The 15,232-nt window shown below is 33.8% G+C and overlaps 1 protein-coding gene across 1 annotated transcript; it reads left to right on the forward strand.

The window, feature by feature from the left end:
* The first annotated feature begins 210 nt into the window (after nucleotides 1-210).
* On the forward strand, nucleotides 211-15,009 carry LOC126818226 (vacuolar protein sorting-associated protein 45). Its single transcript, XM_050545515.2, has 14 exons — nucleotides 211-441; nucleotides 1,357-1,555; nucleotides 4,784-4,863; nucleotides 5,119-5,187; nucleotides 5,656-5,793; nucleotides 5,959-6,069; nucleotides 8,106-8,240; nucleotides 8,802-8,912; nucleotides 9,323-9,490; nucleotides 10,118-10,276; nucleotides 11,147-11,254; nucleotides 12,029-12,150; nucleotides 12,610-12,741; nucleotides 13,120-15,009. The coding sequence occupies exons 1-14, from the start codon at nucleotides 349-351 to the stop codon at nucleotides 13,190-13,192; spliced, it is 1,698 nt and encodes a 565-aa protein (XP_050401472.1). The 5' UTR covers nucleotides 211-348; the 3' UTR covers nucleotides 13,193-15,009.
* The last annotated feature ends 223 nt before the right edge of the window (nucleotides 15,010-15,232 follow it).

Raw genomic sequence — 15,232 nt, forward strand, 5'->3', positions numbered from 1 at the left:
TTCTTTGGAACTCTTACATACAACCTAAGTACAATTTTGAAATCTCACGAATAATTGATTTAATGTGGTAAATATTGAATTTATGTGATGCAAAAATGTAAAAAATGAACCAAACTTTTTGCAATCATAGATATTCTTTACTAGTCAAAGAAGAGTGGATCTCTTCGAAATTTTGAACGGTAAAGGGGGTTTTCCCATGATACTAAAAATAGTATTGGACTAATTTCCGGAGAGTATAATTTCACGAAAGTAGAGAATTCGCTTTGTATGATTTTAAGAGAAGAAGAAGTATTTGTAATCTGAGATTTCTTTTTTTTTGCTTTTCACTAGATACCGATAAGAATCAAAATGAATGTTATATTAGCCGTGAAACAATATGTGAGTAAAATGATAGAGGAAAGTGGTCCAGGAATGAAAGTCTTACTAATGGATGCAGATACGGTAAGATTAAAGGAGCTAAATCGCTAATATTTGGGACCTAGAAATTGACACAAATGGATCACAACGCATATAGTAATGTAATATGAATGTACATAGACTGGTTTAGATTCAACCGTTTCTGTTTTTATTGTAATTTCTAATCAGTTGTGTTCGGCGAAATACGCCAGAAATATCAATCGAATGGCAATCTCTAGCATCTGGTTATTCCAGTCTACACCGATAGTATTTATTATGCATGTTCTCCAGATACGAATAGGGCATCACCATTTGACATGACTTGTCTAGCCTTGTTCTTCGAGTCCGTTGTTACAAATGGCGCTGAAACGCATTATGGTACACGATTCGTGTACCAATGGTAATATGTTTATTTTGTCTTAAATATTGGATATCAGAAGCTCATCTTTTCCCGGTAAGATCACAACATCAATGTTGATTTAAATTGACAAATAATTCATGTTTTTAATGTCGAAGACTTTAGATGATACTGAGTTAGAGACTTAGCGCTTTAAGATATGTTTTAAACACCGTAGGCTACAGTTTTACTTTGGGTACCGGTAGGGGTTGTTCTGGGTGAATATCAGTGTGGCAGATGGGACAAAGGTTCCCTTTTTTTCAAGTGTTTGAGGGCATGCAGCAGTAAAATCATGTAAAATGATTTGTGAATAGATTTCTTGAATTGAAGACAATGGATAATGCATAATCATTTTTAGGCTATAATATTCATAATGGATCCAATCAAATTAGGTCAACATCCAAGATTTCGTTTCAGATAATAAAAAAAATAAATTGCTGTTTATAATGGTTATTGTTTTTTCAAAACATACGAAGTCCATTCCTAATCTTTAAAATATATGCTGGTTTTTTTTTCAGGCTGTGAAACAACTGTTGTTTGTTTATTTTAAATCTCTTTTACAGACTGTATTTGTAAGTATGGTGTATGCCAAGTCAGAAATCTTACAGAAAGAAGTCTACTTATTTGAAAAGATTGATTCAGGAGCAAGTCGAGAATCTATGAAACACTTGAAATGCATAACTTTTTTAAGACCTACAAAAGAAAATGTTGCCCTTCTTGCTAGTGAGTTAAAAGCTCCGAAGTATGGACTCTACTACATTTGTAAGTGAAACTGTATGTAAACTGTTACTACCATTGCTCAGCTAGATAAGGGAGGTATCGACACTATCCCCAAAACATTGAACAGACTACAATGATCTATTGATTATCCTGGTCTCTATAACCTACTGTATCGGTGCTAATAGGACAGCCTTATTACAATTTACCTTACAGTAACAGTATAAAATTGGGTTGTATGGCCACACTGTATTATTTCTAATTTATTTGAGAAATGCATATAAACATGGCATGTAGATAACAATTTTATCATTAATTCGCTTGTATAATGCTGATCTAAGGAAATTGGTGTTTATTTGTATTTGTTTCTCAAATGCGGGAGGGAAGTTTTTTATTTTTGTGGGAAACATCACAGTTCAAGGCACTGCATTTATCTCTTCATGTTGTTTATAGGAATATATTATTACCGTATTTAAGCCAGATGCACACTATGCAACGACATAGACGATTTCGGTCGGCAACGATGAAAAATCAAAAAAATCGCCTAGTGTGCGCACTCGGTCGCTAGCGATTTTTCGTCCTCGACAACCATCGCAACATGTTTGATATGATCGCCCAAGTCGTCGCTTTATTGGCGACAAATCGTGTAATAATTATGCTCACCTCTGAGACAAGTTAAGCGACAAGGAAGGAAATAAATTCACCTATTAAACCAGTCATTTTTGGTTATTCTTCTCTGTTGCATATATAAGTGGCTCGAGTAATCTAATTTAGGCCTAATTGATTAATTGAATTTAAGTTTGCAATTCTGGCACTTATTAAATGTGTGAACTGTCGAATACATATGGTAGGCCGAGTGGACTGTTCCGTCTATATTGCAATATACTCAATAATAATATAGTCCTAGGATTCATAGATGGTAATTAGAATGGGCGTTTTTTTCTTCCAGTACCTGTCTGTAGTGAGAAAACAGAGAGTGACAGTCAATCGCCCTCTTGGGCTTATTGGTTGTCACATCTTGGTTGTTTGTTTGGTAATGAGGGGATCACATGGCTAAGTGGGTAAGATGCTGGCTCGCTAGCCTGGAGGTCGGGTGTTCGATCCCTGCATTGGCCGAGAAAGTTCATCCAGATTTTCCGGTATGGTTCCCCCTTGTCAGTGATGCAGGACGGAAGGCCTGACAAGGACAGCTGTCTAGTCGTTCAGATGGGACGAAAAACCGAGGTCCCGTGTACACATTGGCGTGCACGTAAAAGATCCCTTGACAGTTGGAATTCGATATAAGAGTAGGCCGTAGTGCCGCTGTCCGGGCAAATTTTCCCTCATAGCCCACTGTATGGCGTATGCCGTTTTCATTAGCCCAGTTCGGAGCAGAACAGTAGGACGTTAAACCCCATTTCATTTCATTTGTTTGGTAATGAGAGGGCTAATTATATTTAGGATACTCTGGAATATTTCTGAACTCATCCTCACGTAGCCTGTTTTCTATACATACAAGAGTCGCCCAATTTGAGCTTGTTACTTAGAATACTACAAACGCACTGCGCTCTACCGGCGTTGTACTAAGATGGCTAAGCCGCCGTCTGGTCATCATGTACAAAACAATATAAATTAAAGTATTCAACGCGATGACGACTAAAATGCATTAAGAGGTGTCACGTGACAGTTTTTTTTTCGTGCTCGCCAAAGTCGTAGTGTAGTGTGCTCACTCCACTTGCATTGAGTCGATATTTGTCGCCAAACTCGGCGATTAAGTTGTCGCATAGTGTGGCCAGGCTTATATATCATTTATGATTTGTAAAACAAAAATAAAAATGGTTGGAGTGCGCAAGTTTAGATTTGTCATTGATTCCATAATGTAATTGGGTTTTAGAACGTTAAATACTGTGTAATTCAACATGGCGCCCGAGGGGTTTAATATGATAAAGGTACGAAATAGTACCAAATGGTTTATTTATACCTATATCATATTAAACCCCTCGGGCACCATGTTGAATTACACAGTATTTAACATTCTAAAACCTAACTACTTTATGGAATCAACGACAAATCTAAACTTAGGCACTCCAAACATTTTTATTTTTGTTTTACACTGCTCTACCCCTGAGTGTTCCAACTTTGGATTTATATTTAGCCTTATACCCCTCTCACGGGTGTTACATCAACACACTTGTCCATATACTATGACAAGTACATTTTTGTAACAATGTTACAAACCAACTAAAGGCATGCTAGTTAGCAAAATTTTGGATACTAGCACTTCAATCTAAACGATTAGTACAACACTGTACAACCCAGGTAAATGGGCTAGTGACCCCAGTAACAAATTCGGAACCCCGCCAAGTTGTCAAACCTCTGTACAACCCGGGTAAGCGAGCTACCGACCCCGGTAACACATTCGCAAACCCTGTCAAGGGACCAACCCCGGTAATCCCGCCAATTAGTAACCATGGAACCCCGACCAGGGTTTCGGAATAGTATAAATAAAAAAGCCCGCCACGTGAGTCCAATCCAATCTGATTAAAATACAGATCTATATTTCTTTTCGTTTTTTATACTTTCGATGGCCTCCACTGCATGAAGATCTGACCGGTTGTTGCGATAGGTCACGTCAGAGGTCATACGAGCGGCAAGTGAGCCTATGACTTAAGACATTTGATTAACCAATCAGCATTAGTGTTACTAGTGGATTACTCACAGTTCCTAGCAAAACACACCTAAAGCTCACCGTAACAGACCGTTTCATTGGCTTATACCTCACACTATTCAGAACACGTCAATGATAACAACTTTTCCAGAGCTTAGTGTAGTAAAGACAAGTAAAACGAAATTTTGAACTATAAAAATGAAACGAAATAGGATCTGTGTTTTAATCAGATTGACTCCAATCAGTCTGAAGAGTTCAATACGAACGAAACTAGTCACTGACACTCGGGATAACCAGGTCTACATAGCCACCTTATCTCTTATATTATCATTTATGATTGTCAGTAACATTTATCAGTGCTACATACGTGATAATGGAGCCTACGTGACTTATAGTCTTACTTCCTTTAACCTGAGGAAATATGAACGTCACGGTGCAGCAACTAATGAGACTGTTTTTGAAATAAAAACAGGTTGTGCTGCTCTTTTTCAGTGATGCAGGAGTACTGGGTATCTGAGAACAAGAATATTTGTTTTTCATGGCCTAATCCTTATTTATCTCAATTTCATTTAGATTTTTACTTATGTTGATTCAAAGAATGTCAACTCCAACTTCTTTGAATTCAGATTTTAGTAATGTCATCAGTAAACAAGATGTGAAGATTTTAGCAGAAGCAGACGATCAAGAAGTAGTAAGAGAAGTACAGGTACCTATAACTTTCTCTAATTGGGGGTTGGAGTGATTGTCCAGGCTGGTTCATTCCATTTTCCACCTACTGTTAAAAACAACTGTGACTTTTTAAAATAAAGAAATAACATACGTTAGTCACAAAATGACATAGGTGATAAACCGTATTCTCTCATATTTAGTTATTGCAGGATCTAATTATTACTCTACAATTTTGTAAGAAATACCAGTACTGATTCAGATGAAGTAAATGGAATAAATAATTTTTTTTCAGGAATTCTATGGAGATTATATAGCAGTTAATCCTCATCTCTTCTCTTTAAATATCAGCAACTGTTGTCAGGTACTGGTATATTATTTCACTTTCATTGTTAGTTATGAAAGGGACATTATGGTTGTTTATTTTCTTTTATATTGATAGCCTCAAACAGTCAAACTTTATTGTTATGTAATTAACAACTGAAAGACAAGATGCAGCTAACCATCTTTTGATTGTTACACACAGGATTTTAAGGAATATATTGGGATAACTTTGATTTCCCTTTAGAATGTATTGCTGTGGGGGTTTGGGTGACCGAATGATTAACACGTGTGCTTTGGTCAGAAGGTCTGTCATTGAATAAAGTGGCATGGTTTCAATTCCCCGTTTGTACGTGACAAGTGTAGGGTTGCCTGTCCAACCTCATGAATGGGTTTTCTCCGGGTCTCCCCGTTTCCTCCAACTGCTAAAATAAAATTGAACCATATGTTAGTCCCGAAATGACCTAGTCTCTCTCTCTCTCTCTATTACTCTCTGTTTTCTTAATTTCAGTCATTAAGATGGGCTCAACCAATGTTATCCAGAACTGCACAAGGTTTAACAGCTCTTTTACTCTCAGTAAAAAAATGTCCCATGATCAGATATCAGAATTCTTCAGAAATGGCTAGAGAATTAGCTGATAATGTTAAGGTAATTTATATTTATAGAACAAATTATATACAGCAAACTTTAAAGCCAGTTTTTGCTGGTGTTGATTAGATTTTATAACAGAAGTAATATTCATTAAAATGATTGCAATTGATATAGTTAACAAAATGTTCTTAAATGAAATTATTTTGATTACTTTTTTAATAGCGTATAATAACGAATAATGCTGCATTATTTGAGTTTCGTCGTACTGATGTAGCACCTGTATTATTGATATTAGATAGAAGAGATGATGCTGTTACACCTTTACTTAACCAGGTAACATGTTGACTTGTAATGTTCTTCTTCTTCCTATAAAACTATTATACACAAGTGTTTCAAACAAACCTGATTTCCTTTCCTCCCTGTAGTGTTGGATAATTCGACTAATGTAGAAATCTCAATATACTGAATTACATATAATGATATAGAAAAAGGCATTAAACCATCAAATAGATTTTACAAATGACTTTAATTTTAATTCAGTAATATTATGGTTTTATATTGAAAAACATCACAACTTACAAAAAATTTATTTTATTAACAATGGCAGCCATGTTGTTTTTTAGGAGACGATCTGTCAAACACAGTAAACATAAGATTACCTGGATGAACAGTTTGACTCAGTACCCAATTTGACTCAGTTTTTATACGCCCACATTTTCATGTTGACGTATATTGTCGTTGCCTCTGTCCGTCCGGGAGTCTGTCCATCCACAAATTGTTTGTGGACACTCTAGAGGTCACAATTTTTATCTGATTTTGACGAAACTTGAAATATAGGTCTATCTCCGAAAGATCTCGGTTCCTTTCGATATTCGCATCATCGGACCATAACTTCATGGATTATGGCCCCTGATGGTACGAAAAATCAAGTTTTTAGCCTGTGGACACTCTAGAGGTCACAATTTTGATCCGATTTTGATGAAACTTGATATGCATGTTTATAACCCAAATATCTTGTTTCCTTTCGATATTTGCGCATATCAGATCGTAACTTCCTGAATTATGGCCCCTGATTGCACGAAAAATTACATTTTTAGCTTGTGGTCACTCTAGAGGTCACAATTTTTATCCGATTTAAAAAAACGTTTTAGTACAATGTATATCACCGTTACACCCTAATGATGGTTGAGTTCGAATTTTGTGAAAATTGTACCAAAACTGCCGGATAAAGTGGCCGCCGCCCCTTGTACCCAATTAGTGTAAAATATGGTATATCAAGGTTATGGACCCTCTAGAGGTCAGAATTTTCATCCGATTTTGATGAAACATGGAATGCATATTTATATCCCAAAGATTTTGGTTCCTTTCGATATTTGCGCATATCCTGATCTGATGGTTAAGTTCGAATTTCATGAAAATTGGACCAAAAATGTGCGACAAAATGGCCGCCCCTTGTACGCAAATAGTGTTAACATCTGGTATATCAAGGTTGTGGACCTTCTAGAGGTCACAATTTTGATTTGATTTTGATGAAACTTGAAATGCATGTTTATTCCCCAAAGATCTTGGTTCCTTTCGATATTCGCGAATATCGGATCGTAACTTCCTGAATTATGGCTCGTGATTGTACGGAAAATCACATTTTGAGCTTGTGGTCCCTATAGACAACACAATTTTTATCCGATTTAAAAAAAAATGAATGTGTGAATATATCACAGTTATACACTAATGATGGTTGAGTTCGATTTTCGTGATATGGTATATCAATGTTGTGGACCCTCTAGAGGCCACAGTTTTTATCCGATTTGGATAAAACTTTAAATATATGCTCTTATCATAAAGATCTTGGTTCCTGTTGATAATCACACATATCCGACTGTAACTTTCTGGATTATGGCCCCTGATTGGTCGAAAAATCACATTTTTAGCGTGTGGATTCCCTAGTGGTCACAATTCTTTTTCCGATTTTCAAAACCTATAAGATATATCACCATTCCACCATAATGAAGGTTGAATAGTAATTTCGGGAAAATCGAAATGAAACTGCCCGACAAATTAAATGGACGCTCTTTTTACGCAAATTGTGTATAAGTATGTAATATAAAGGTTATGGACCCTCTAGAGGTCACAATTTTATCCAATTTTGATGATACTTAAAACATGTCTTTATATTCCAAAAATCTCAGTCCCTTTTGATATTTGCGCATTTAAGACCATAACTTTGTGGATTATGGCCCCTGATTGTACAAAAAATTCTTTTTGTTTTTAGCTTGTTCTCTATCCATCTCTTGCAAAATGTGGGCGTATCCTGCCTGGCAGCCACGGGTTTCATATAATGTAAAGTTTAACTTTCACGTATTATGTTTCAGTGGACGTATGAAGCTATGGTGCATGAAGTATTAGGAATAGAAAACTCTAAAATAAATTTATCAAAGGTTCCCGGTATTTCAAAAGATTTGAAAGAGGTTTTACTGTCTGCAGAAACAGATGAATTTTATTCTGAGGTAAATTTTGAAAAAAAAAAGAATCAACTGAATTAAATGGATGCTCTTTATGACCATATGACCTCTAGCGGTTACATAGATTTTATTTATTATCCACTGGGTGATAGATAAGGGAAACTTTCAGTCAGTATTTCTAAACAAAGGGCAGCACATTCTATTTGATTCAGTGACATTCTTGTATTCACACAGCTACATGTTTACAGAGTGCAGAGATTAGTTATTATAGCATAGCCCAGGGTTTTGTTTATAAATAGTCACTGACAATTTCTGGTACTCTGATAATGTAAGTTGAAATAAACTGTATTCTGGGTTGTACATTTTTGAATCTATTTTAGTATTAGATAATGAATAAAGTATAAACAAACGCCCTGAGTTCTCCTTTAAGATTCTATATGAGATGAAGTGATGTACGTTCCTTGTGGAACATCATAGGTCAAAGTTTAAAACAACCTGTTGTATGACTGGAAATATTGTATATTGTTGTTTTGCTGTAAGTTATCTACCAGAATATAGTTAGCTTTATTGATCCATTGTAATGTTTTTTTTTGGTTTTTTATTCAGAATATGTACCAAAGCTTTGGAGAAATTGGAACAAATATAAAAAATTTGATGGATGAATTTCAGAAGCAATCAAAAAATCATACAAAAGTTGAATCTATTCAGGATATGAAGGTAAATCTTATCAGTTGATGAATAAAAACTTGTAAAGACAAGGAATTTAACATTTTACTTTTTGTATATCATTTATGTTGAAATCCTAGAGAGGCATTGCCAAATTCCAGCTTTACAATACAATGAAAATACTCATAATATGTGTACATTTCCTTACTAAATAAATTTGTTGTACTCGTAATGATGGTATTATTAGTTAACTGAATAGATTTTCTATTTATAGTTTGCAGGACATCATGTTCTTGGCAAGAAATATATTTTTCTGTGTAGTTTGAATATAGTTTCCAATCAATGGTTATGTATTTCGGCTCACAAATATCAGAGAAATATATCTTTAAATCCATATTAGCACAACATCCATTGCTATTAATATCTAATATATACTGACTCAAATTATATTATTTTTACAGAATTTTATAGAGAATTATCCACAGTTCCGAAAGATGTCAGGAACTGTGTCTAAACATGTAACAGTAGTATCAGAGTTATCTCGTCTTGTTGGGTTATATAATCTATTAAATGTGTCGGAAACAGAACAAGAAATAGCCTGTCAATCAGATCACTCTAACCAATTACAGGTTTGTTGTGTTATAGCTACTAGGCAGTGAATTTAGGACTAACGCACACAGCTTTTATTTGTGTTATCCATAGACAATTTTTTTACGACCCCCTTTTATTTGAGAAACCTCCAATAAATAGAAACAGGTAACTTTGATGGGATCAATTTTGACAATAATAAATAGAATACCCGTTTACATTTTGTTTGTGGACACTCTACAGGTTACAATTTTTATCAGATTTTGTCCAAACTTGAAATATAGGTTTATATCCGAAAGATCTTAGTTCCTTTCGATATTGGCATATATCTGACCGTAACTTCATAAAACCAACTGTTCCAGTTGTGTCAAGATATTGTCCACCAATCTATGTAGAAACGTATTAAAATCATGCTGGAAAATACCAAGGAACCCCGGTTTTACGTCCCTTAGATGCTGCCCTTTTCAGGCTCTCCATCCTGCACCACTGGTAAGGGGAAACCATGTCGTAAAACTCCGGGGAACATTCTCGGTCAACACTGGGATCAAACTCCTGACCTCCTGGTTAGTGAACCAGCACCTTTACTCACTGGCACAAAAAATAAATAAATGGAACCCAGAGTGAGCACTGTATTACACAAGTAAGGCATGTGTGTTTTCTTCTTTCAGCAAATTAAAGTATTAATGGACAATGATAAAGTACGACCAATGGATTTATTACGTTTGGTTATGTTATATGCTCTAAGATACGAGGCTCATACTAATAATGATATGGTTGGTTTAATTGATTTGTTAAAACGAAAAGGAATATCAGAAGACAAAAGAGCTGTAAGTAACGTGTCATATTTTGTTTTTAAAAATCAAAACAACATTTTTCAATTTTATTTAGTGTTCAGGACCTTTCTCCATTTTATCAGCCTTGTTGACTGATGTGAGCCACGATAAAACCAAGTTAATTGTAAAGTTATAGATTAAAGGATACAGTCATCTGATATTAATATAGGCAGGACCACAATTTTTATTAACATTTAAAATTATTTGGTTAAAACACACAACTTTTAATAGCTAGATGTTGATCAAAATAATTATTGATGTAAAATAATGAATCTCTTCTTATAAACCAGTATTCTATATCTACATATTAGAGCACACCTTGGAACACATGAAATATTAGTGGCACAGTTGGCCAAATATATATGAAAACTATTTGAATTATGCAAAATAAAAACATGGTAAGTCAGACGGAATACAACCGTAGACAGAGACTAGTCATAGACACTTAGAATGACTCAAACTAAATGAAGAAAAACACAGCTATGAACTAATCAGTGGATACTCAATTTGGATCAGGTGCTTTTTATCACATTTTCTTAGTGTGCCGTTCAAAATTTTGCGGCACACTTAGTAAGGTCTCGTGGCACACAGGTGTGCCATGGCTCACTGGTTGAGAATCACTGTATAAGAGATTTGCATCTTCTATTTTAAGAATGTTCCATAATTTTTTGGCAAGTGCTACTGTGTTTAGTAAGGCAGTTTAGCGTAAACCAAGAAATTTAGCTTATGGTAGTTGCCTTTTTACAAATTTTGTGTTTGTCATGTTGTCGCTTTCTATGCATGAAACATGGTTTTATTTAAATCAATGTCTGAATCAAATTAAAACTCATGTCAAACCGATTTATGATAAATTTGATATTGCAGATGGTACATGCTGTTTTAGAATATGGAGGTAGGAAAGCTAGAGGAAGTGATCTGTTCCGTAGTGGAGATCCTGTTAATATTACCAGACGTATTCTACAAAATCTTAAGGTAAAAAAATAATCACAATTTCTTACAAAAGTCTTCTTTGGTTATAAAAAAATACCATTAAGAACAGAAATATACTGAATGAAATGCAACAGATATTCTCAGACAAAAAATTCTATCCAGACCTATGCATGGAACCTTTTGCAATATAATTTCAAATTACAATGCAGTTATAATATATACCGTATATGTATTTTCATGATATACCATACATTTCAAGTAAAGTGAAATTGTATGTTTTCGTCATGACCCAGTCTTGGTCAAATCGTACAATGGCCATATGATATGTCGAACACTCCCTAATGTATCTGATGGAGGTTCAAATTCCACTATTATCCTTCTCATCTTTTATTAAATAATAGTGTCATCTTGTGTTATGACCCATGTAATGTTAAAGCCCTAATGCAAAAGAAAGGATCATTTCCTCATTTCAGTTTAACAAAAATAAGACTTGAAAAAATCTCCTTAGAGAATAATTTATACAAAACACAAAATCCTAGGTTAGATATATATATGAGTTCTATGTTCTTAGATAGAAGTGAGTTTTCTGTCAGTACTGTCTAAAACAACATAATAGTAGTGTGAAATAAATAGTAATGTGAACTTTTGACAACCATAACTTTTAAGAGTCATATATATTTTTAACTTTTAGACTGGTAAGACTACAATATGATTAATTGTTTATAGTCTGAAGGTCTATATATTCACCTTTTAGTCTGGAATATTGCACCTTTAAGCGTCAATGATTAATGGTTATGTATATGATATTTAATTTAGGGTGTAGAAAATGTTTATACACAGCATCAACCATTGTTAGCATCTACATTAGATCAGCTGATCAAAGGAAAGTTAAAAGAAGCCAGTTACCCATACATGGGTGCAAATCAACTTAAAGACAGGTATATTATATGCATACAGTACACTTGTTTAATCAGGCATTCATTATTGTGATGGTGCTTAATAACAAGAATTTCCTATAATTATTTCCATAGTTATTGCCTTTGGTTATGTTGCAATTTCTTGTCAGTGCACCATTGATATTTTACAGTGCAAATATTTTTATTTTTATTTTCCTCAAGATTCATAAAAATTTTGACAACCATTATGGACTGCTCAAACGACTTAGTTGCTGTGGACACATGTTTCACTTCCTGGTAACCTATCTTGGTGGTTGATACTATAATTCTCATTCATACCCAAATACACTATCATGGGTGATGAAATTTATAGAGGTATTAAAAGAGTAGGCTATGGTTAATATCAAAACTTTTAAATTGTTTTTTATTCCTTGAGTTCTATCATCATTTGAGTTAAACTTACTGATTGAGCTTTCATGTAAGTGTGATGTTTTATTGCAGACCACAAGATGTAATAGTGTTTATAATTGGTGGTTGTACCTACGCAGAGTCGAAGTTGGTGCATACTCTTAATCGTACTACTCACGGTGTTAAAATAATACTTGGAGGAACAACAATTCATAATTTTGAAAGGTAAGTGATATTTGAAAGCTGACTGAATTTAAAAACTTTTGAAATGTATATGTAAATCTAAAGCTTCAGTACAATTCTGTACTGTACAGATAAAAATATTTATTGATACCTAAATAAAATTGATCAAAATATAATTTTACTGTTTGGGGTTGATGATACATAATTATATTTAAGCGGTATCAAATGGACAATAACATGGACAATTCTAAACAGGAGGTGTTTATCTCCTGATTATATTTTAATAAAGCTAAAAATTAGGCCCCCCCCCCCCCAAGTTATTTGTTCCTTTGTCTTAGTTAAACGGAATTAACTCTGTCAAAATGTCGTCCAAGCCATATTATTTCCCCTTAGACCACATACATCATATTTATTTTGCAGCTTTTTAAGTGAATTATCAACAGCAGTGAAGGGACAAGCAACAAAATACCCAGCTAGAACTGGCAGACACTGAACAAATGTTCTATACCATTGTCAACTTAACAACTGTATTATATTAAGTTTAAGTACCCCCTATCTTTTTTCGTTCACTCCCAAGTCTCTGCATTAGTGCCAATTAAAATCAGCTGTTGCAATTATTGAACAATGATATTTCTAAGTTGTTGAATATGCTATATACTTCAAGTGGAAAATATCGTTTAAGGTTTACACATACATGTACCATGCTAATATTACTGTTACTTAGGCAGTTATAACATCGTACATACAGTACTTTATTTATATTAAAGTTATTAAGATGAACATTTACTAGGTTTATTTTGGAAACCGTGCATTATCTACACATTATAACCCTATATCTTCAGTACATATTATGAATCTTGTTATATTTATGTCTTATTATACTAATTCATTGTAAATATATATTATATTTATCTATAGTCATACTGTATAGCTATAGACCACACCATTCCATAAATACATATACTAAGAAGAAATATTGTAATTAAACTCACTCTTTTTCATTTAAATTATTATGCTGCATGTACATGCACTCAATAATTTATTTCGTACTGTTTTAAATGTTGGTTATGACTAGTCAAATTCTTTAAAATTGCTATGTTCAGATGACTAGACCTCTTTTATTTGGGTCAAAAATAAAAATGTTAATTTTATTTTTTAGTATCAGTGACGATTTATTTTGTGGGATGACAATCTATCTTTGTTAAAAATTTTACATATTTTAATATAATCGATTTTGTGTTTCACTGTGGACACAGTAAGTGAAAAATGTAACCAAATTTAGTAAACATGCTAACCTTTCAAAACAAACATCTAATCGTATACAGCTAGCCCAACCACTAACAAAATAAGACACCAGATTAGCCCAAATCAATACTTTATTTTGACCAGAATCAAAGAGGTTTAGCACCTTAAGAACGTAATGTTCTATAATATATGTTTATTTTGTAATTACTTGTAAATTTGTTTTATTGTATACATACTTGGAAGATTTAGAATTGCTTAGAATATCTATAATTGTTGTAATTCATGACATAATGTGCTTCTATATACATTTCATCGTAAATTGTAGTCAATAATGTATATCGTGGGTAGGTGTCAAAATGTCCTATCTGGGTTTTGCGAAATTGTCCATGAGAGCCAAAAATAGCACAGAGGTTAGGAATCAAAATGTCTTATAAAACCATCACGTCAGAATGGTGTATGTAAAATGTCGTATTTCTAAAGCTTTTCTCAAATATTTATGTACAAAATGTATGTGTAGCCATTTAAACAGTATGTAACTATTCGCACATATAATGATCAACATTTGGTACAGAAATAAGGAGTAAAAGCTAGTTATTTGCAATTTTATACAGCAAAGACGTATCTGGGGGGGGGGGGGGGAATTCACCATTACCTGCATCAGTTTCATAGATTTCACACAGTAGAGGCTCAACAATAATTTCAATAATAGGTATTTAAACATAAAACTATACTAGCTATATTTCGTTTGATTGCAATGCTTTGGTTAGAAGCAAAGTTGATTTTTTCAAGAAAATACAACATTTTCGCCCTTAATAAAAAATTTTTTGGGGAACACCTCATATACGACATTTTGAAACAGTATCTATAAACCTCTTTTTATTGGCTTAGAAATACGACAACCAGATGAAAAGATGAGCAAGAAAATTCTCATTCTGAAGAAGCAAAAAATTGAATTTCGCAAAATATGCCAGATATGACCTTTTGACTCCCCACCTTTTGACTCCCCATCGACAATATTTTATTCTTGAATCATAAAATATGGAGATAAAAATGTAAATGAAATTTAACTAATATCTTTTTTAATTTTTAATACGCCCACATTTTCCTGTGGACCTATATTGTTATCACCCCTGTCTGTCCGTCCGTTTACATTTTTCTTGTGGACATCGTACGCCTATGTTATTGCTCATGAGCATACCCAAGTTTTTTACCACTGTGCATTTTTTTTTTTTTCTGGCATGTTAGGACTTTAATATTCTGCCATACTCCTAAATTCCTCCCAAAGATT

The sequence above is a fragment of the Patella vulgata genome, chromosome 4 (genome assembly GCF_932274485.2).
Source record: "Patella vulgata chromosome 4, xgPatVulg1.2, whole genome shotgun sequence".
NCBI classification, from domain to species: Eukaryota; Metazoa; Mollusca; class Gastropoda; family Patellidae; genus Patella; species Patella vulgata.

Coding starts and splice junctions, on each gene's coding strand:
- LOC126818226 (XM_050545515.2), top strand. CDS start 349: ATGAATGTTATATTAGCCGTGAAACAATATGTGAGTAAAATGATAGAG. Junction 6,070..8,105: donor TTACACCTTTACTTAACCAG/GTAACATGTTGA, acceptor ATTATGTTTCAG/TGGACGTATGAAGCTATGGT. Junction 8,241..8,801: donor CAGATGAATTTTATTCTGAG/GTAAATTTTGAA, acceptor TTTTTTATTCAG/AATATGTACCAAAGCTTTGG.